General features: G+C 42.5%; 1 protein-coding gene across 1 annotated transcript in view; it reads right to left on the bottom strand.

Annotated features, from left to right (window-relative positions):
• LOC117246681 (glutamate receptor ionotropic, NMDA 2C-like) overlaps positions 1-23,235 on the bottom strand; it is a 93,881-nt gene that overhangs the window by 63,706 nt on the left and 6,940 nt on the right. The window contains exons 2-3 of the mRNA XM_033610597.2: positions 14,243-14,615; positions 13,383-13,481 (exon numbers count right to left, since the gene is read on the bottom strand). Of these exons, the coding sequence (XP_033466488.1) occupies positions 13,383-13,481; positions 14,243-14,599 (456 nt within the window). The 5' untranslated portion in view covers positions 14,600-14,615. The remainder of the gene's footprint in view (positions 1-13,382; positions 13,482-14,242; positions 14,616-23,235) is intronic.

The following is a 23,235-nucleotide window of genomic DNA, read 5'->3' as shown; positions in this document are numbered from 1 at the left end:
GTGCGGCTGTCACACACGGACGTAATTAGCAGTCCTACTGCAGGAGCGTATGGTAATGTGACATGGAGATGGTGGACATGGTGGCTGCTCACACACTCGTCTCCTCCCACGGGGAGAGCTCTGTGCCATACCTCCCCCATCGGAGGAGAGACTAGTGTGGGTCAAACAGGAAGCAGGTCGCACACACACAGATGCTCACTCACATCATGTGGACTCAGATACATCTACTCATGTACAGTATGTCATTCTACACTTCTGTAAAGTTTGTACAAGACTCCATCTCCAGTGATGGAATTATAGCAACAAACTTCTATTGACTATGTAAAGATACAGTGGAGTAATGGCATCCTGAGCTGAATGAAGTCACGCTACCTCTGTATGTGTGTTGTAATCTGAGCTGATAGCTGATATCTGGACAGCTGTGTGACTGAAGTGTAGCACCCGCCCACCACTTCTCACCTGATTAACGCTGTTAGGTCTGACAGCAATGTTGCTGTTGTTCAACGCTGTTTATGGAGTTAACACCATTAGGTGCTAGCCACCAGCTCAGCACCGCAACGTATTCTTATATAACGGTTCATATAATATTCTATAAAAAAAACGCACGCGCAACAGTTTGTATGATATCCTATGAATTTGCGCCCCACGAATGACGTTCCGTCCTTCACAAACAGTTACGTAATTAACGTAAAGTTACGTAGGTTAGGTTTAGGCAATAAAAGTTACTGAGGTTGGGTTTACAAAAAGACGCATGGTGAGGACGTAGCTAAGAATGACTCAAGGTTCACACAAAGTTTACATGGATCTGAACACTGTGGGAGAAAGTTCCAGGCGACAGTCAGTTCTTTTGTGACCCATCCACCACTCCAACCTCCAATCAGTGCATTGGTCACGTGATTGCAGCCCTTCAAAGTATGTGGGATATGTACGAATTTAGTTGCATTGCTTTTCATAGGAAAACATGAAAAATTTGTGAGAACAGCCTGAGTGCCTCCATGTTGAGAGCCATGTCCAGACAACTCGTACACTCTTAATTTTTTTTAGAGATCTTCTTTAATTATAGTCTTTGCATTTTGGGTTTTGCATACAAAGCCACTACCAAGCAGTGTATAAAGTACTTAACCATCATCTTAACTAGCTACAACAGTAGCTTAGGTCCCGTTTATACGACAACAATTTCAACTGAAAACGGTAAATTTTAGTTGCATTTTGGCTGATTGTTTACACGACAGCGGCGTTTTGGGTACCTGGAAATCGGGTTCCAGAGTGCAATTTTTTGGAAACGACACCATCTCTGTTGTCATGTAAACTTGCAATATGAAGTTCCTCTGAAAACGGGGACTTTTCACACATGCACATTACGGTTCCAGTCACTAGGCATGCACGAGAAAGTCCACTATCACAACAACAATGCCGAGCTCTGTTTGTGCTGCTCACCCTGTTGAATTTATCAACGCTTCTCCAGCAAAGTGTAGATTTACTGTAGCAACTCCACCTCATTGTCTGTCCAGACAAAGTTATCTGTGTGTGCTTTCGCCATTGTGTCTTCTTTGTTTTGGTTTGTAATCACCGCGTTGTAGAGGAAGGCGCTTCAGCGTCGGCGCGTGGCGTCATGCCGTGGTGTTGGTTTGCAAATTTACACTGCCACCCATTGGCCTGGTGTGCATACTACAGCGTTTCCAGTAGATTTTGCGGCTCCGTGTGAATGGGGATTGTTTCAATAACATCGTCATATAAATGCGGAAGTTTTTTAAAATGCAAAGGACAGACTTTTCCGTTTTTAGAGAAACCGTTGTCGTCTAAACAGGGTCTTAAAATGTGCACTCAGTAGAGTGCAGATCTCCACCAGGCAGCCAAGCGGCCAGTCGGGTTGATCGCGGCCACTTTGGACAGTTATTGTAATGCCAGCAGATGTGCCACAGCACCTTTCAAAAGAATCATAAATCTCTACCCCCTTGCGCGGGTAAAAACGATTGATTTATCCATAACATATTGAGTACAGAATTAATCTGCAGGTGCCCGGATTCAAAAATGTGACCAAACTTTTTGATGGATGTCAGATTACCAATCATAGGAACCAGAAAAGGTCCTCAAGCATACAGACATAAATGTGCACACAATTTTAGGTTGATCGGTCCAGTAGTATTTGAGATAAGCTGTGGACAGACAGATACACACATTCACACACACAACCAAATGCATGATCCCCTCCAGCCTTTCGACCGGCGGAGATAATAATCCATATTCTGCACACTTGATTACTTTTACTTTTGATTACATGTTGGTGCCTTTAATTTACTTAGAAAATTGACTGTAATTGTATTTTTAAACTACTGTATTTCCACTTTAACTCTGAGGGGCACTTCAACAAATGTGTGCTCCACTTCTGTAAAGTTATGAGGGATATGCAAGAGTTGGCAGCAGCCACACTTCACTGGCTCTGTGAAGCTTTACAGCTCTGAGGCACAGAGCAGCTCTGAGCCAAATGCTAACATGCTGATGTTCAGCAGGTACAATGTTTACCATGTTCACCCTCTTAATCTAGTTTGTTAGCATGCTAATTAGACGTTTGCTTATTAGCAGTAAACACATGGTACAGCTGAGGTTGATGGGATGTCATTAGTTTAGCAAGAATTAAGCCATTAACCAAAGTACTGGGCCTGTGATGGGCCGACCTGTGGCCACAGCTGAGCTCAAATGTTGGTAATTCTCCTGCACACACCTTAGTTTTCTATAGTTTACACCTGATAGTTCATTTTCTCACTGAGTTTGTTGCCCTTTCGCAGATTGACAAACATCAGCAAGCAGATCAATGATGCCACATGGCTTGTGTTTTTTACAGGATTCTCAATTTATTTAGTATCACTGGCAATTTTATTTAAAGAACAAACATTTAGTTTACTCTTTACACTCACACTCAAGTTTAAAAGTTGTCTAAAGTCATTCTAGTTTCTATTTGTTTGAGTTGCCAATGCTGAGGGTGTCGCTGCTGCTTGCTGCTGGAGGGGTATCTCAGCAGGCTGGGGCAAAATGTGCACCACCTAAGGCAAAGCTCTTTCACATAGGAAGTGGCAAATCAGAATGTACCAAGTGCCCCTACCTGACAGGGGGCATAGGGGTTTCTGCTTTGGAGATTTTGTGTATTTCTTCAGAGTATATTAGTTTGTTGGTGCGATTGTTGTAGTTCAAATATCTAAGCTGACACACTAATATTTTTTCCGTCAATGTTACCTCAGCTATTTCTATTCAGTATGTGTTATTGTAGTCTGATTTAAGCTCTGTTTAGTTGATCTCCTTGATGAGCCCAGAATTTTGTTGCATTTTTGCTTCATTTTTGGGTAAACAATATCCACCTGTGACTCCTCATGCCTGTCAGCTCCGTTCCCCACAGACCCATGAAGGCACAAGGGAAAAAGTCAAGGGATCACAAAGGTTTTTAAAATTCACCATGAGAGGTGAATGTTTCATGAAAATCCATCCAATAGTTGTTGAGACACTTCACACAAAACCACAAATGAGAACCTCACGTTGGCGCTAGAGGGAAAGTCAGGAGATCACCCAAGTCTTCACCCAACTCTCAGCTTTGTTTTTGGTTTTCCATTGTCAAAAGTTGTGGACAGTATCTGGTAACTTCTTTGGTACCAGCCCGGTCAATGTTCCAAGCGATCTGAGCCAATACTAAAAGGCAGAGTTAAAATACAGCAGACGACTAATTGGACAGAGAGAATCATCACCACGACACAGGACATCCTAAACCAATGATACTCAAAAGCTACCTCAACAGCGACCATTTTCTACTTCACAATGAGTGGGTTTACATTGAGTTTAATTTCCTTTTCATTCGGAATGAAAGTTCATTCCTATTAGAAGTGATCTTGTAAACACCTAATTCGGAACGAAAATGGCCAATGCGATTGAATATTCAATCCGATGTAAGGGGCTGGAACATTCCGTTTCTAATTCAGAATGAAAGAATTTCTCGCACTTGTATACACTCATTCCTCTTTAAGTTCATTCCGGTCTTTCTGCGCATGCTCGTTTCCTTGCCTTTCTGGCGCGATGACATATATAGCGCGCATAGCAACGGGCTGAGATAGAGCAGTCGGACTCGTTGCACTCACCGGTTTCCATTCGCCACAGCACGGTCTTCTATCTCCCTTCTTCAACCTTCTACCTCCCTTCTCCTCCTCAACAGACAAAGCATTAACAGAACAAGGTTGTTGTCGTACTGCTGCTTCAAGAATATAAGCAAAACAAGCCCGAAAAAGGCACTAAGAACGGCGTTGTCAAGCATCTTGTTATCTGGAGCGAGGACTACAGTGTTTTCTTCCAGTAAACGTAAACACGTAACATCCTCCCCGCCCCCTATCCAATCAGAAACCTTCCCTGCCCCAAACCTTGCGCGGACCCGAATACAGGCGATTAAAAGGCGATTAAACTGATCTGCCGTGTAAACCCTCATTCGGAATGAATATTTCCCATGTAAACTACCTGGAAAGACTTTAATTCCAAATGATTTCATTCAGATTTATTTAATTCCGAATGAGAAGACATCATGTAACCGCACCCAAAATAAACTGATTCATATTGGGAATTTTTTCGTACTCTGAATGTAAATAAGGTGCCGCAGTGAATTTACAAACTGTCAAAATAGAGCTTGTTTATCAAAAAATAAGTGGACCTTGCAACAGAGGTCCTGCTAAGCCTCTGATGTCCTTAAAACCTAGACACGCCCCATGCGCACACCTGATCTATCCAGGAATGCTGACAATGGGATGTCCATCATTCATTTGTTTTATCCGATATATATGAGTAATGTTTGTTCATCACCTGGCCCCTGGCCCCTGGCCTTTGCAAAAGTTTCCCACAGGCAAAGCAAGTTGAGTATCCTTGGCCTTTTGCCTTTACTTGTTAGGAAAGAAACAGTGTGAAATGGTGAGAGAGAAGAGGGATGACATGCAGTAAAGGGCTGTGGTTTGGAATCAAACCCGTGGCCGCTGCAGCAAGGACACAGCCTTTGTACATGGGGCACCTCCTCTAACAGGTGAGCTAGTGGGCACCTCAAACCTGCCATTTTTAAATAACCAAAATAGTCACTAGCACCCGCCATTTTCTTTAATTCACTTGACCTAGATTGAGCCCACAAAACTGTGCCGTACAATCCAAGAGGCGCTGACATTCCTCTGTTTGGGTGCCACTGACAGGATTCAGCAAGCGTCACGTTGAAGATGATGTCACAGCAGTTTCATGCAGTGTCACCACGGTGATCAGCTGAGGGGTTACTATCTGCAGTGGTGAAAGAAATTGAGAAAAGGACCTGGTACCAGGAGTGTATCAAGTGGAGATGAGCTGAACCATGCAGCCGAAATGCTGCAATAGTGAAATGGACAGACACAAACAGAAAGCATGCATGCAGAAGAAAACACATAATCCAGATGTTTAAGCTTTAAACCCACTATAAAGAGTTTTAAATGTAACAACAAAAAGAGAGTTTAATCTGTATCACGTGATCGCAGACAGAACTCTGGTTACAACGAGTCTTTGTGTGTGAGTTTTACAGTGTATCTCAAACCCTCGGCACATAAGACTGAAACTATCTCCTAAGTAGTGCGAAGAAGAAAGATTTTGTTGTTGTTTTTAACAATTTAAGTGAACTGACCCCTTAAATAAACACGATCTTATTTGTAATGTGGGTAAATGCATTTGTTACAAATGTTTTTTAACAGATAATTTTGCTATACTGTGGTAAAGTGAACATTTTGTGTCCTCGATATGTTGGCAGAAGTGCTAAACAGATTAATTTTCAACCGTGGAGGGAAACCTCCCCGCTGGATATATAATCAAACACTCCCACAAACAATTTACTTGTGTTTTGACACTCTACAGCATCAGTGGTTTGACTCAATACCTTATTAAAATTATTAGGCCAGACTGTGAAGCTTGGAAGTGGCTTGGCCATTAACGTGCTTTCATTCCCAGCAATAAAAAACACTTTCCAGTGGGAATACTGTGCAGCGAATCTGGGCTTCTTGTGACCTGTTTATGGAGTTTCTGGACCATGAGGCCAAGAGAGACAGGAGTGAGGGGGGCAGGGGGGAAGAGACAGAAGTACAGAAGGACAAACAGAGAAAGCGGGTCAGTCTGGTCACAGAAACACACCACAGAAAAAGAAACTGTGATCCAATGAGACGCGTCTGGCTCGCTGCGAAACTTGGGTCCAACATCACAAACAGAGTGTGACCTTAGACTGCAGCCAGAACCGAGACTGTAACTCTTGAAATATAATCCTCCACTGACAGCTTCAAATTGTAATAAATGATGTTATACGCCCGAATACTCAACCTCAACAGTTTCTTTGCTTCAAAAATCCATCATGTGCACACTTAAAAGCCACTTTTGTTCCTGTTCACTGGCAAACACATAAAGCTGTCGGCTTTGTTTACTCCAGACTTTATCACTGTCTACAACCGCCATCACTCAGTATTTGATGTTGTTACTGTAATGAACAAAAAACTGGTTTGTGAATGATCAAACATTTACCATGTATTTCCTCAAAAACAGAGATTTAATGTAATAGCACCTCATAATAAGAGATACGAGTTGTCATCTGCATTGCTTGATTGGTTCGCTCCCGATAACAGGTACTAAAGAGTAAACTGGTTTTACAAAGGCAATTATGTTCTTTTATTTGTCCTGAGAAAATCATTTACCCACAAAACAACACCTTTTTATAAACTCACTAAAGGCATTTTATGGCTCAAAATGAAGCTAATTACTCACCAGGGCTATCTGATAGTAGGCTGGAGGGTGACCAACATGTTTCTGCAGCAAACTTGCCCTGCCACTGGGACGGCATTACCAGTTGAAATTTCTGGATGAGCAACATCGCTAGCTAGCTCCCACCCAACCTCTGTAGTGCGCAGTGCAGAGCTGCCAAGGCTAATGTTAGCTAACCTGAGGGTGGGGAGTGGGCGCTATGTTTCTGCTTCTTAACACAGCTAACGGTCAACAAAGCCAACAGAACATAAAAGGCAAGACGTTTACATCACAAAAATATTAAAATTTCACCACCTCTAAATGGACGGAGCATAGAAGTGCAGCACTAAAGCTCACTGAGTCAGTGGAGTGCTGGAACAAAACAAAAGGCCTCTTGTATTTGCTAACCGATTAATGGGGGACAGGTTATCAAAAGCAAAATTAACTGAAACTGACATCCCTAGTCCAGACTAAAATATCTCAACAACTGTTGCAATGAAATTTGGTCCAGATATTCATGGCCAATGCTCTCCCACTTTTAGAGCTTGTTTGCAGCTGCGCTCTACACACTGAAGACGTAACTCTTTGAAATGGGTCACAAATAAATGCTTTTGTTTTGTTGTTTTCTTTTTTAAGACAAAATAATTCCCCAAAACAGATGGGCGCTGTAGTTTTTAGAAAATGTTACTCAAACAGGAGTAAGTAGTGCATTTGTTGGGGACTATTTTTAGCAGTGGATTAAATACATACTTAGTGCTCTAGTGAGTATTTACAGCTGCAGGACGGTGTTGGTGGGATTGACTGAATAATCTGCAGTGCCCATTTTCATTGTAATGAAGAAACCTCTCGCTAACTGCAACAGTGTGGCTCAGTGATGTGTTTTTAATAGTTTTAGTTAACAACAATGGGGCTGATGAAACTACGGAAAAGGACGTATCAGTCTACACAGACAATACGCGCGTTCAAAGCCATTGTTAAATACTATATAGATACTATGTAGACTCTATTAGGGCCGACATCACAATGACATGAGTTTATTAGCTGGAGGTAAAACACGCCTTTCCACCACAGGGCTGTAGGCTACATAGGAGTCTTAAAATGTGGTCTTGTTGTGTTATTGGGAGCCAGAATAGAAGGACTCATGGCTCAAAACTTTTTTTTTTATCACATACCAGCCGCCACTGCCCGTCAACAAAAACAAAGACAGCTATGGATAAATGCTACAAGAGGGAGGCCATCATCAAAAATGCTAACATGTGCAGCGCACACTTCATATCACGTTAGGAAAAAAGTATTTCCTGTTGTAGGGATGAATAACGTTATGTGTATTAAGGGTTATCATGTCCATCCCATCAGAAACTGGGGAGGTACTAAGAGGAATATTGGATTTCTCTGGAACGCTAACTTTTTAGCGCATTAGCTAACGTTAGCTTCGTTAGCAAAACAAACTGGAGGAAACTGTTCAAGTGTCGTCCTCCTTTGTGGCTAATGTCTGTGGAGAACTGTTTTATCTCCAGCTAAGCCCCGCCCACCAAAAACATCATACTGTTTACTAACAGTATAAGGGTCTATAATCACACAGCTTCTTTGGCTTCTCTCAGACACGTCAAACATATGACAGGCAGGTAGGAGCAATACATTATATAAATAATAAAAAAGAACGCATCTTATAAAACAGCCATGTTCCCTGATACAGTCATTCTGTGTTTACTACCTGTATGGCAGAGGGAATAAAGGACTTCTTATATATATATTCTGACTGGTTCTTGGGACCCTAAATCGACACCCAGATGGGAGCAGCTCAAACTCTGAGTGTAATGGATGTGAGGCATCTTAAATTATATGTTTGGCCTTCCTGTGTACAACACTGTTAAATATACTGCTGAGTTGTTTCTGTGTCTTGCCAATCATCTTCCCTGCAATGTTGACAATCTTAGAGAGCTTGTTTTTGCTCTTTGCACTCAAGCTGCTGTATCATGCTGTGATTTTAAAAGATAAATGCTTTCAACCAGGCGTCTGTATGCTATCTCAAGTATGTGCTGACTAACACCGAAGCTCTTCAGCCTCCTGATTAAAAACAGGCGCTGATTGGCTCTCTCAAAAAAACTCTCTGAGTCTTCATTAAAAGTTTGGGTCTGATCAGTAATTGTCCGTCCCATATAGTCCTTGCGTTCCTTTGGCGCAATGCATGATGAGATATATTGCTTTGGAAGTGACCATCAGTTGTACACTACTTTACACGGTGCATTCTGGGACACTTTCAGTCCACTATGTAAGGTCTAAGAATTCCCACTATACACAGATCAGCCAAAACATTAAAACCACTGACGGGTGAAGTGAGTAACATTAATCAGTGCAATGTTCTTCTGAGGAACCGTAGGTCCTGACATTCATGTAGATGCCACTTGACACGCTACACTCCCCTATTGGCAACTGCACTCCCTGATGGAAGTGCGCCCCCCAGGCAGGACAGTGCTGCTGCTCAGGAATGGCTCGGCAGACGTGACTAAACTCAAGGTGTCAACCTGGCCTCCAAAATCCCCAGATCCTAATCTGATCGAACATCGATTGGGCATACCGGCACCTTACTTCACAACCCACAGGACCCAAAGGATCCTTCAACAAAGCCTTGGTGCCAGACAACATAGGACACCCCCAGAGGTCCTGTCTCCATGCCTCGACAGGTCAGAGGCCCAATCATAGATCAGACTTTGCTCTGACTTGTCGAGGCCCGGAGAAAGGACCTCCGGGGCACCGATCAGATTGGGATCTGGGGAATTTGAAAGCTAGGTCGATGTCTTGAGCTCTTTGTCACGTTCCTTGGACCATTCCTAAGCAGTTTTTGTGGTGTGGCATGGTGCATTGCCTCACCGGGGGGCTACTTCCATCAGGGGTACTGTTGCAATGAGTGGGGGTATTTGGTCTATAACAATGTTTAGGTGGGTGGAGTGCGTTAAGGGGCATCTACATGAATGCTAGGACCAAAGGTGTCCCAGCAGAACATTGCATTGTAACGAAATGATCAATGTTATTTACTTCACCTGGCAGTGGTTTTAATGTTTTGGCTGATTGGTGTACATTCGGACAGCCCTACAAAATGGCAAACTCACTATAGAGTGGACTATGTAGTGACTTGTGAGGGATTTTGGACACCACCAGCAAATGGTGCAAGATGTTCTAGATGACGCTAAGAGCACCCAGGGGAATGTTCTGCGTATATGGGTACACTTCCGTTTCAGACCTAAGAACACTACAATAGATTAAAGCTCATTTGGGTATAAGAAAAAAGAAAAACATTCTGTGGGTTCAGAAAATCAGGATCCCATTCATTGTCTATGAGGCAGCTCAGTCTTTAAACCATACGACATCACAAGTTTGAGACTTATTTTTTGGTTTCCAGCTTTGAGAGGCAGTAGGTCACCTTCACAAATACTAATTGAACTTTCCTAAACCATGGAAATAACATTTTGGAATTCTTAATTTAGGTGGTGTTCCCCTTTAACCACAGTGTTGCTGAAACAAAGTTTTCAACGTTTCGGCTACATAATGGCGTACAAATGTAACGAGCCATTGTCCGTCTTACTGCCTAAGTAGACACCTCTGTCCACATACTTTACTACACTTTTACCTTTGCTCTTTAGACTCACATCAAGGAATGTTTTCTTGCAACAGAACACAAAGATCAGACAGTAGTGTACTTCCAACTCTGTGGCAACAGTCAGGAGAACAGAGTCTTGACCTTAACACCTCAACACGTTTCAGATGAACTGGAGCCAGGTCTCATCACCCAACATCAGCGCCCGACCTGTCTGATGCTCTTGTGTTTGAGCAGGAGCAAATTCCCGCAGCAGGTTCCAGCATCTTGCTAAAAGGCCTCCCAGAAGAGAGGGGGCTGTCACAGCAGTAGATAAATGCCTTTGGTTTTGGAATGACATGTTTAACTATAACTTACAGGTGTAATGTTTGGTTGTCTATATACTTTTGGTCACTTAGCTTTTCGGCCAGGCAGCCAGCCAAGAAGACACACACACACACACACACACACACACACACACACAAAGAAAAAACACTCTCAACCTCTGATTTCCAACTCCTCAGAGAGAACCGTTGCAGTATTTTTTCTCTTTTCCCTCGCAGGCCCTATTGAACAGTCTTTATGCCTTTTCTCAGCCGTTCCTCGCGCTCTCTCATTTCCTCCTCCTCGCCTTCGCTTGATGTGTGTGTGTGCCGTCTGACAAAAGACACACTTCCTCTCCTTCCTTCAATCTTTTCATCTTTGTCTCATTCCCTCCTTCCTTGTTGTTTGCCATAGAGAGATCACTGAGACAGGAACCATAAATAGGAGGCTCGGGCGGGTGCTGCTTCTTTTTAAACCCGCCATCAAAGATATTCATGATCATCAGGCTATTGATAATCAAGCACTATTGAGCCCTTTTATCCCCTAAGAGAATCACGCACTCACACATATGTCTTTCTCCGTCCAATCCACCTGTCCCATTGTGCCAGACACCTCTGACAAGCTTTTTCCCCCCCTCCTTACTGACAACAAAGGAGTGTATAAGAGGGAGAAAGAGACCGAGGGGGAGTGTGAGGAGGGCTGAATGAGGCCTTCGACAGGCGGGCCTCAGAGGAGAGTGCTTTACTCTTTGTGCTATATAGAGAACTGTCACTCAACACTTTGGGCTCGTCAGACAAACGGTCGCTCAGTATGAGAGATAACGTCCCATCTGTGACTTTGTCTTTTGCCACCGTCGAGCAGGGAGGTTAAATAACCCAGACTGAACCTGCTGCGATCGGCTCCGCAAATTACCAACCAGACGTTGTTGATAGGTGACAAACTCTGCCCTAAATATTCTGGAGGCTCAGAGACACTTTACACAGCGCCGATCAAAAGCGCATCTCGGGTAAATACGAACACCTCCTCGCCAATTTGAGGTGAAGCAGCGAGAGATAGGGGGAAGAGGGAGGTTATGTGAGGCAGCAAAACAAAAAAATAGACGGAAAAGACGAGTGAATGGTTTGGATTTTTTGGGGGGGGGGGGGGGGGGGTGAATGATGAGAGCTGTGGGGGGCCTCTGCCTCCTGAAGGGTCTAATTAACAGTTTAATGGGGTCCTGGAGCTCAGAGAGAGCAGAGAGGAGAACAGGCCTCTTGCTTCTAGCCACAGCCTTAATGGATTCAGCCAGCACACAACAGAGCCAAGAAAAAAAACGGGATTGAAATGTGTCAAGGAGTAAAGGTGATGGAGGGAACGATGGTGAAACTGGAGGGATGGAGAGACCAAAGGGAAATATAAGACAAGGTGAGAAGTGGACAGAGAGTAGGAAGACAAAAATGGAAAAAGGAAAGGAAGTGGGAAAAGACAAATGCCTTTTTTATTCATGAAAGTGAGACTTATCTGTGAGGCAGTAAAACACTGCCTTCAGGCAGCTGTCAGCCAAGCTTCATCGAAGCATCTTTCTCCTCTCTCTGTCTCACTCTGCCTTTCCCGCTCTGCCATCAAAATACAGCAAATCAATCACCCTCCTGCAGCTACAACTCCTCCTGTTTAATACCCATCTATGACATGACATCTGCAGATACCTTTTGATTAACAGGAAGCTGATAAATACAACATGCTATGGTTTACAAAATGTTGCCTGGAGGTGGAATCCAACACACACAGTCACATAAGCTACACTGTTCAATTGATTTTGGTTGCTTCCTGTGGTGGATGGATGTAGGAATGCATCTGTTTGGCTGCGTGTGTGTCATGCTCTAATATGTGAGGATGTTCATTTGCATGTGTGTTTCTATGTGTGAGAGTTGGCTCTATAAATACAAGGTGTTGATGATGGCAGTTAAGCAATTAAAGGGAGGAAGGGAAGATGGGGCGGAAAGCACGGAGCGTAAGAGGAAGAAGGGATGAAGGCATTTTGCAACTCAAAAGTAGAGAGCAAGTATAGATTAAGAATCCGTCTGGTGTCATCAATCTCCTCTGTACAATCTAAGTACGCAGCTCACCGCCCTCCATCTCCATTCATCAACGAGATACATGCTAAATCATAGCAGGAAAAACCTGCTGCTCTTCAAGTGCGCTAGGGTGATTGATTGAGGCGCAGATCGCCCGTAGCACTTGTCTCCCCTCGTAAAGTTTCCTTTCCCACAACTCAGACTTTTCCCAGGCAGGGATTAGAGGATCTGATGAGGGTCGATGGCTGCAGTCATTGCTGATAATTCACCCATCTGTATTGCTCATATCCAAATATTTGCATGCAGAGAGTTGCTTGCCAAAGTAGGTTTCACCGCTCTGACCTACTTAAGTTGTTTTAAGCTGAGTGACGGTGTAGAAGTGCTCTGACTAAGACAGGAGGCTGTGAGCGGGTGCTGCTGCTGCTGCTGCTGACAGGGTTTACATCACAGGTTGTTGTTCATCTTATTACTAGAATGTGTTTCTCTTCCTTCCTAAATCGCTAATCACACTGTTGTGTCAAGTGTTATGTCAACACCTCTGGGACAAAAAGTTTATTTTCCTAGTGCGTCATCACTGTGGCACAGCAGGAAGGCAGAATACTCAAGCTTCAGTTCAAGCTCCGGGGTGTTGATGGGCCAACGCTGAAGTGATCGGATAATTATTTTGACTGTACCTTGTACGGTATGACAACTGCAGAGCCGCCGCTGATGCCCACAATTGGTAGAGCTGTCTGAGTGGAGAGGAAGTCCAGGATCTGTGCTACTTCTGCCACCTGAAGACAGAACAGACAGATTCAGTGTTTAGTTCAAATGCTTGCACCAGTGATAGTAGAGCGCTACCTCTGATCAGGTTAGTCCCATTAAATACTGAAACTTGACTGATCGCCATGGTGAAACAACCGGAGTGGTGCCAAAATGCCACTCAAGCCTGAAAGCTCATTCCACTTACAAGTTTTCTGGAACTTTCAATCATTTCACAAAATCTCATTTGATGTCACTTTAAATTTCAAATTTTCACTCTCAGTCTCAACTTTTAAGGTATCACAGAAAAGATGTCCTTAAAGGTAAGGTAATTCAGGAGATAATTTACATCTTCTCTCGTTACTGTAACTCTGCAGTCTTGTGTGCTAAAAAGAAAATGAATTAAGTGAGCTTGAAGAGTGAGTTTAACATTTTTAGACAAGTCATTTTCCAGTTAAGTAAAATTTATCTTACGTTCTCCTAGTGTGAGTACTCTTTACAGGACTATTTACATTTTGCTTTTATGATTTGATGTCACTTCTTCTCCCTTTACTATCACAAACACCAACAGCATAATTCAATTTGAGAATAGATGTACATGCTTGGCATCTCAATTAGCTCTTCTGTTTTGCAGCCCACCTTGTGATTTAAGCCGACAGGACAGGTTTTTTACATAAAAATGTTGCCTTGTGCAGCTTTCAGAAACACGGATGTGGGTGACTGAATACCGTGACTCTTGAGAGGATGTTTTATCAGAAAACCCAAAAATGCATAAATCATTTTTTTTTTTTACCTGAGCGTCAGCACCAGAGCCCACATCATCCTCGAACACCACACCGTGAAGCTTCTCCGTTGCCATGGTGTCGCAGAGGCGTGTCAGCAGGTCGCGGGGGTTGGTGTCGTTGACCAGCACGGTCACCGGGCTGACCACCACGGGCAGGTCGACAAAGTTTTCCCCGCTGAGACGACCTCTGACCTCATTCTGGTAGCTGGAGCCGCTGAACACCACCGCCACGTTGATGGACGGGTGGAGGAGGAGCGGCCGGGCCTGCAGGGGGAGCGGGGAGGAGATGAGGAGGAGGAGGAAGAGGAGGAGGAGGAAGAGAGGAGGCCAAGGAGAGGGAGGAGGATGTCCCCTGGGAATGGCCATGTTGGCAGCCTACTGCCTGGAAAGGAGGGGTGGGGAGAGGGCGAGAGGAGACGGGGGAACGAAAGGAAAGAGAGCAACAGTCAAACATACAAGCTGCTTTACTTTTATGATGTTTTTGACATAATTCATCATAATCCGTCTGTACACATTCAGCCCTTATTTCCCTCAGCTCGTCCTTCTCTCTCTCTCTCTGACCCTTTTGTATGACAGTATTAGCCCTGCATTTAGACTCTTGTGTCACGACGAAAACTCTGTATGTGTGTGTGTGACAGTATATGCAAGTATGCGTGCATGTAATCCTCCATAATCCAACCCCCAGTGTCATGACTGTAATCACCTCTCTCCATCTCTACACATTCTGATTCAGCACACACACACACACACACACACACACACACACACACACACAGATAGCAAGCAGGATGCCAAAAATGTCACACAGGACCTCGACCCTTATCACTGGGATTACATTACATTACATTACTTCAGCCAGCCCCTCTCCACGTGGGGTGATGTCATTGGGCTACACACAGAGTGAAATAAGGCCCGTTTCCACCCAGCAGTACAGTTCAGTACGCTCTTTTTCTGTTTCCACTGTGAAAAGTTGTGGATGGTACCAATAGAAACATTTTGTACCGTCCCCATGTTTGGTCCCCCCTCTGTTGGGGTACCTAGCACACAGATCTGGTATTAAAAGGTGGAGCTGTGAACACTGCAGTCTGTTGATTGGTCAGTAGAGGACGGTCACTCTGCTCAGGGCTGAGTTGTGGCTGGTTTTGAGGCTCATGTAACCACTGTTCATACTGTGGAGAGTTTTATTAGTAAACTGTAACTATAAAATGGGCAGCAGCTGGAGTCTGAGAAAAAATAACTTAATTCACTGGGCCGACTGCCGGCGACTTTTAAGGTGGAACATTAACTTGTAATGTTACTCAATGCATGAGGTGACGACGTGAATCAATCTGCACACCTTAAATTTCACTGTGACAACTTTGACCATCACTTTAGTGTTTATATGACATACAATTTTTATTAATGTGTGGATCTTTAAGCGTTTATATATATTCATTTTGACTGGGTTACGTGAACGGCATATATATTAATCCTCATTCCTGCAGGCTCAGGCAACACTAAACCCCTGAGCTTGCCTGAGAAGGACTAAATGCGCAAACACCCTATTTTTAAATACCCCATGGACAGAGACTCTTACCGTACGATGTGTGTTGGGCTAATTGGGCGATATCGTGTAGTGTGAACCCGGCATTACCCACGGCTGTCCCTTCATGGCCAGTGATCGAGACGAAGCGTTTTAAATAGGTAATACAGAGTGAGTAATTGATACACAAATTATCATTTTGGGGTGTATATTAGTTTTTGTATTATTAATCTGAATATGCAAGTTCATAACAAAACTTAAAATAAATGTTGTGGAATACCCCACATGCGTGTAATAGTTCAGGCATACGTCATAGTATAGAAGCTAAAGATGCTCTCAGTATCCAAAAATGTTTAAATGTCTCAGTAACTGTTTTGAAATGGGTCACTGCCATTATCAACACCTAATTTTAGCTGTTAATTAAAGACGACTCCCTGCAACACATATACCATCAAAACTTGCAAATTGAGCAAATCACTTCAATGAAATGAATGCTGTTTGAAGATTTTACCTTACTGAATCAATACCTTTGAAGCTTTGATGAAGGCAGCTGGGCTTTCTTATAGCAAATAAAGATCTCCACATACACCGGCATATTTGATTGAGTTTTTATATAAAGTGTCGGTCTCATCTGTGGCCATCAGAGACATCCTCATAATTAACAACACCTCCAAGCTTTGATTCAAAGCTCCTTTCAAAGCACCACTGGGTTAAATGTGCCCCACCTCCCCTCACTGTTCATGCTCCGGGCATATCAATCATTCATCTTAATAAGGTTTCAAGCTCCTGGGCTTTAGGTGCCCTCAGAAATAAATATCTAGTTTGAACCTTTGAAACACAATCTATTCCTGTTATTAGATGCTGCTGATAGATTAACCTTTAGTCAATAAAGGGTTATGGCTGGAAAGATGGACATGGAGCTGCCTTTATTATGGACTACCTCACAGATCTGTGTTTTTGTTAAGCGTGTAAGTTATGTGGAAGGTTTTTTAAAAGAAATTTAGGCTTCCAAAAGGTAAATAATATTGCACTTGTCCATTTGTTTTGCTGCATAATGTAATAGAAATATATCGAGCAGTGTCATCTACATATAGTAACATTTATCACATTTGGCCTGTCGAATCAAGTCCACATATACATGGTTTTATTGGAGGGCACCCATAAAACCTCAGCTCAAAATCTGAAATATAATTTATGTAGATTCCCCCTGGGAGTTTATGCAGATTTTACACACTGCAGAAGGCAGTTTTACTCTTTTTTCCTTTGCTCGTTTTAACTCACTGAGATCACTTTATTGGTCTCCAATGAATCATTATATCTTGATGTGAGCACAGAGCAGCTGTTAACCCGCCACCCACTTGTGCTAGGTGGAGATTAAAAACAAACAACCCCTCCCACGCAGCAAAACTCAAAAAGGATCAGATTCTTAGTGGCAGACATCAGACAGACAGCATCCGATTGTATTTTGAATAATCTGTGAAATCAAAGACAAACAGTACTGTAGATATCAACCTTTATGTACAGATAGAGTGGAAAAACAAAGTAAATAAAACCTCAACCCATTCTTTTATTTACCAACCGCTGTGCATATAGCTAATTTTACAACCTGGGAGAAACAGACAGAGATTAATATTGTAGACAGAGACATCTTGATATCCTGAGGGTCGCGAGATGTCTTTATTTAACAATATTAAAGTCTGTGGATTCAGAATGTATTTATATTCTGAGGTAGATTTAGAAGAGAGCTGCAAATACAAAAAGTAATTACACAGTGTCTCTGCTATCTGCAGGAAAAGTATCCAAAAATAAAGGTTATGTGAAGATTCTTGGATATTGGTAAATAAAAATTTACGTCTAGGTTTCTTGAATAATTCAGTGGTTTATGCAGGAAAGTGTGTGGGTGTAAAAATCACACTCTTCACTGCTGCACCACCACAAACCCTTGATGAAGTTTAATTTGTTGATTCGAATCATTTTGTAAATTACCGCTTATTTTTCAACAAGCAGAGGAAGCAGGGAACAGTTTGCAATATCTTTATTGAGTTCTGCTTCTTAAGAATTCAAGTTCCCTGCATTTGTACACGGTACTAAGCAAAGGACTACTGTGGGAAAAGGAATGAGTTTCAAGTATGGTTGATTTGTAAAAAAAAAAAAATTACAAAGCAAAAGTAGCATTTAAGAAGTGATTATATAACTCAAAATATAAAGAAGACAGTTTCAATTTGGCATCACTGGGAGAAAAAAGATCATAATAAACTCTGAGCATATTGTAATTCAAGTGAAATGGGAAGCACTAGACTGCTGCACCTCCTCTTGGCTCTATTTTCAGGCTTCAGGAAATCCATGATGGGAGACGTTGGCCAATCACAAGTCATTTCAGAGGGAGGGTGTTAATATTGGTTTTTCTACGGATGCGCATGCACATTCCTTCAGTGAAAGCCTGATTCAGTGGTGGAGAATCCTGCAGAGAACACTGATATTCCAGCATTGGCGAAGCAACTCAGAAAAGGAAGCGTACTTTTCAAAAAGATGGTCTAAAAATGAATCTGACAATAAACGCAATAAAATGTGAATATCAACGAAGCATCTCAGAGATGGAGAGAAAATGTTGCTAATAGTTTAACCTTCTGCTAACCTAAGCCAAAGGGTCATAGCTGCAGCTTCAAATTCATGTTTATGTAGCTAATGTTAACTAGAGCCTCGAATGTGTGTGTCCTACGCCTCACTCCCCGCCACTACAGACCACATCGGCGGTATAATCCAGTCAGCGCAAACTCCAGCTCCAGAGAACCGGAGAGCCCAAACTCCTCACTGGATCAGCAAACTTTCTGTTGCTGCCGTTACACAGGTTAGACATTGTGACACTGGGGAGGTTTGCGCTGGCTGAATTTGAGTCACTACAGAACTGCACTCTCCTCTAAGGAAGTGCCCAGAGGTGGGAAGCGAGGTGGGGAGACGTCAGGGTGCTAGCTAACTAATTCATGTCTTCATTGTAGTCTGATATAGAGAGAGAGATAGATAAGATAAAATCAATCAATGTACGGGAAACAATGGGTTACTTTATGAAGCGCATCCATTAGGGGTGGACGGTATGGCCCTAAAATAATATCACGATATTTCTTCTTTTTTTTTAAAGATTTTTTTGGGCCGTTTTTGCCTTTAACCGATAGGACAGGTGAGTGTGAAAGGGGGAGAGAGAGAGAGGGAAAGACATGCAGCAAAGGGCCACGGGCCGGAGTCGAACCCAGGCCGCCGCGGCAACAGCCCTGCATATGGGGCGCCCACCGTAACCACCAAGCCACCAACGTCCCATATCACGATATTTCAGGGTATTTTTGTGATAACGATTTTCTTGAAAGAAAGCTTTAAGAAAGCAGAATTGCAACAAAATAACTGATACAGTTTTAGTTTACCTTCAAATATTCAGTAAAAACTAAAATGATCTCATTTCTTTAGTTTGTGAACAACAACAGTGACTCAGAGTGAGATTCAGATTCTGTATACAATATTAATAGTTCAAGAAAATAAAATCTACCACAAATTACACATTTAAACAGCTCCCAAATACAAAAAATGTCACCTGGGATCTATATATATATAAATCAACAGGTGATTTCCTTCTTTTAGTAAAATCCTAAATGAAAATGACTGAGCTGTTTTTTCCACCTGGACCTTTATTCTCTGCCATTTCTCCTCTAATCATCACACTGAAACCTGTGACAGGCTGTTATGATACCACAACTATCACACACTCACATATATGGAGTTTTTGTCAAGCCACAAGCGTAACGACTCCTGTGTGCGCATGGCGAGAGAGGAGAGGGAGAGATGCTGTGCTGCTGCCAGAGGAGCCGCTGAATGAGTTCCCTCTGAGCAGTAAGTCACTAAAAGAGTCTGTTCATAGGGGCTGTTCATAAAACATTCGGGACGCCACAGTTTATTCCACACTACTGAAGCTGCTCCTCTTTCTGGAACCATCGCAGAATCTGTTGCCGTGGGTAACAGTATGATGTCAATATGTCAACAAGTCAAATTATCACGAGTATCACGATATTGATTATTTCTTATGATATAAAATAATATACCGGTATTATCATGAGCAGGATGATAGGGCACACCCCTAGCGTGGTGGCCGGAAAAGGTAATTGTCACAGGAGAATGATTGCAACAGATAGTAACAGTGATAGAGAGGACAGACGAGTCCTGACTGGGCGGATCACATGACTGCAGAGAAGGTCAAAGTGTTCATTTAACATTGTAATCTCTGGAAAAAGGCACCATAATGGGGCCTCAGATGAGCAGTGTGTGTGTGTGTGTGTGTGTGTGTGTGTGTGTGTGTGTGTGTGTGGTGGGGGTGGTGGTTGGGATGTTGACAGAGTGGGTGTGTCTGCTCCAGATTAGCAGCAATACAACAGAGCCTGATTGCTACACAGAGAGGATGGGATCACAAGGGACGGACTACTATGTGCTGCATCGGAATTTCAATTACACACAACAATTATGGAATGATTATCTCCTTATCTGTTTAACTGAATTTAAAAAATTAAATATTTGGAAAAAGACGACTAACTGGCAGCCAGAGAGAGACACAGCCAAACATCAGACTCACTATTATCAAAAAATGTGTAATCCTTAAATCCTGTTTGTGCACTTACTTTCCAAAATTATATTCACGTGTGCACACTGAGTGAGAGCGCGTGGTGGTGTATGCACAGGTTTTCTATTATTATAGAGATTTCCAGATGGAGTGCAGCTCTGCCATGTGGGATAAACTCTGTTTCACTGGGACCCACGTAAGACACTACCTGCGTCAGCATCGATATGACTGCACACACCCAAATTCATCCTCCAACGTGCTGTTAATGAAAACTAACTATCCAGCTGCTGTGATGAATTTTGGAAGACAAGTTGGGAGAAAAGAACAACAGGATTGCTGTGTGACAGTACTGGCAAATAAGTGAGAGGCAGGCATGACAAACAAAACAAAACCTGTAACATCAGGCGTGTACAGCTACAGTCAACTTTCATCATCCACCTGCAGCTCTGATCCTCCATCACTGGGCCCTCTCAGAGCCCTAACAGTGGTTACAGGCTGATTTTAACAGCTTTTAAAGGAATACTACACCCAAAAATGATCATCTGTATATCAGTTACTCACCCTGGGTTATGTTGAAATAACTGAGAAGACAGCAATTTTCTCACATGGCTCCACTGCTATCAAAAAATCCCAAAAGTGAGAAAATTATTGATGAATTGAAGTAAATGGAGTCCACGTTTGACAACAGCAAAACTACTACAAAGCATCTGTTAATAAACTCTCGCACAACTCATACAGTATGATCCAAGTCTCATTTATCAAGTCGTATGCTCAGTACTTCCCAAACACATGCACTTTCACTCAAACCTTACCATTAAAAATACGTCTACATGCACATGCTTTTGACGCACATGCTTGCCCAAGTATTGAGCATACAACTGGATAAATGAGACTTAGATTATACTACACAAGTTGTGTGAGAGTTTGTAAACAGATGTTTTTATACAGTTTTACTGTTGTTAAACACGGCCCCCATTCACTCCAATTAATTGAGAATTATGTCAGTTTTTGGATTCTTCGTTCACCGTGGAGGCATGCGAGAAAAATGAAGTTTTCCTCACAAATTCAGCGTAAAAGGGGGTGAGTGATTCATATACAAGTAATCATTTTGTAGGTGAAGTGTTCCTTTAAAGGTGTTGCATGTTACTCGGGAGAAAGGGAAAAAAAAACAAAAAACGGAAAACTCTATTATGAGCTGCACCTCGTCAAAATAAATCAAATCCTGACTGGACCATGTGGGAATTTAGTTTGAAAGGACAGACACAGGAAGAGGCCACGCTCAGCAGTCAGACAGGAGTCAGGTTACAAATCACAGCCGACAGATATCTTTCCCTTCTTCTGTAAATATTCAGTCTGAATACAGAAAAGTTGATCATGTTAGTGCAGGGCTACCCAGAGCTTTGCATCTGTCCCACAGACGATAGGCCTACACACTTATATCATAAACAGCCCCCGACTTCGCATCTTCCAAGCAGTTAGAGATGCAGCATGTGTGCGGCCCCTAATTTCCAGGGCTGGTACCTGCGGTTATTCCACAGGCTAGTTAATAACATGTCGGGCAGGAAATCTACAGTGTGGGATCATTTTGAGAAGCTGAAGGACCAACCCAAGGTGATATGTAAACTCATCTTCATTGGTCGACTACAAACATGACGTATCATCTGAAACATGAAAGTAGCTACATGCCCATTAGCCCACAGCGTCATTAACAGGCGGCTCGCTCAGTGTGTGACGTGCACTTGTAGATAAAATATAGGCCTATATTAATGAAGGTTCATTAGTACGGTTTTGTATTTCTCTGTAATGTAGCACAGTGTTAACAATGTTACTGATACTATTCTTTCTCACACCTTCAACTCAAACCACCAAAATATATCATTTAATAATTAAATTAATATCATAAACATGCGGGCGACTAGTCGACTAATGGCCCTAAATGACAACTATTGGTCAACTAGAAAAATTCTTATCCTACAAAATTCTGTGAATTTTCTGAAACTTTTAATGATTTTTAATAATTCCATGACATTTCCAGGTAGAAACCCTGTATAAAGTAATTTTTTTTTTTAGTGCTCTTTAACTTACGCATTCAGATTTTTTACTTATTCTAATACTGTTTAACGCAAACCAAAAATGTTGAACATCGCTCCTGACTCCTCCTGAAGCCTCTCCTTTGTCTCTGTCTGCTGAACTCTTTATTTTTTTCAACGAACATTTTCAACAAAAATAACAGAAGTGGGTTTTTTTTCTTTACAAAAACTGCCAGTTACACTCTAATAAAAAAAAACTGACTGACAGCCAAAAACATTGAAGTTCTTTTAATAACAAAGTCACAGTAATAGTTTTAATTGTAATAATTCAAATATTGCCAGCGATGCACAATTACTTGTAATTTTCTCCCAATATATAAATCTATATTTGTAAATTTCAACACTTCTATTACTCAGTTGTCACTTGACATTACCATATTTCCGTCTCCCGGGTCTCCCACTATGAAAGATAATCCTGATCTGCTCAGCATTCCCAGCTGTTCTTTGGCCATCTTGGCTTTAAGAAGTTTGTGTTGCACTTACAGCAGCTGGCCAGTGGGTGGCAGCATAAGGGATGAGGCACTAGCGTCCACTGTGGGGACTGATGTACAACTACAGCTTCAAAGTCCATGCATATACAAGAGAACAGCTGTCCACTGTAATGACCAGTATGCGTGAAAGGATTGTTGGAGCACATGTTCAGCTGATGCGAGCTCCTGGGACACACAATATACAGCAGGGAAGATTCAGTCATTTAACTACTTAGCTGGGATATGATGGAGTCCCTGTACTGAGTCCCCGGGGGGCGAGGAGGAAATGAGCAGAAAGGATCTAGTTGATGGGATGAGCATTA

The sequence above is a fragment of the Epinephelus lanceolatus genome, chromosome 21 (assembly GCF_041903045.1).
Source record: "Epinephelus lanceolatus isolate andai-2023 chromosome 21, ASM4190304v1, whole genome shotgun sequence".
Classification (NCBI taxonomy): domain Eukaryota; kingdom Metazoa; phylum Chordata; class Actinopteri; order Perciformes; family Serranidae; genus Epinephelus; species Epinephelus lanceolatus.
Note: the sequence above shows the minus strand (reverse complement) of the source record. Positions and strands in the feature narration are given on the sequence as shown.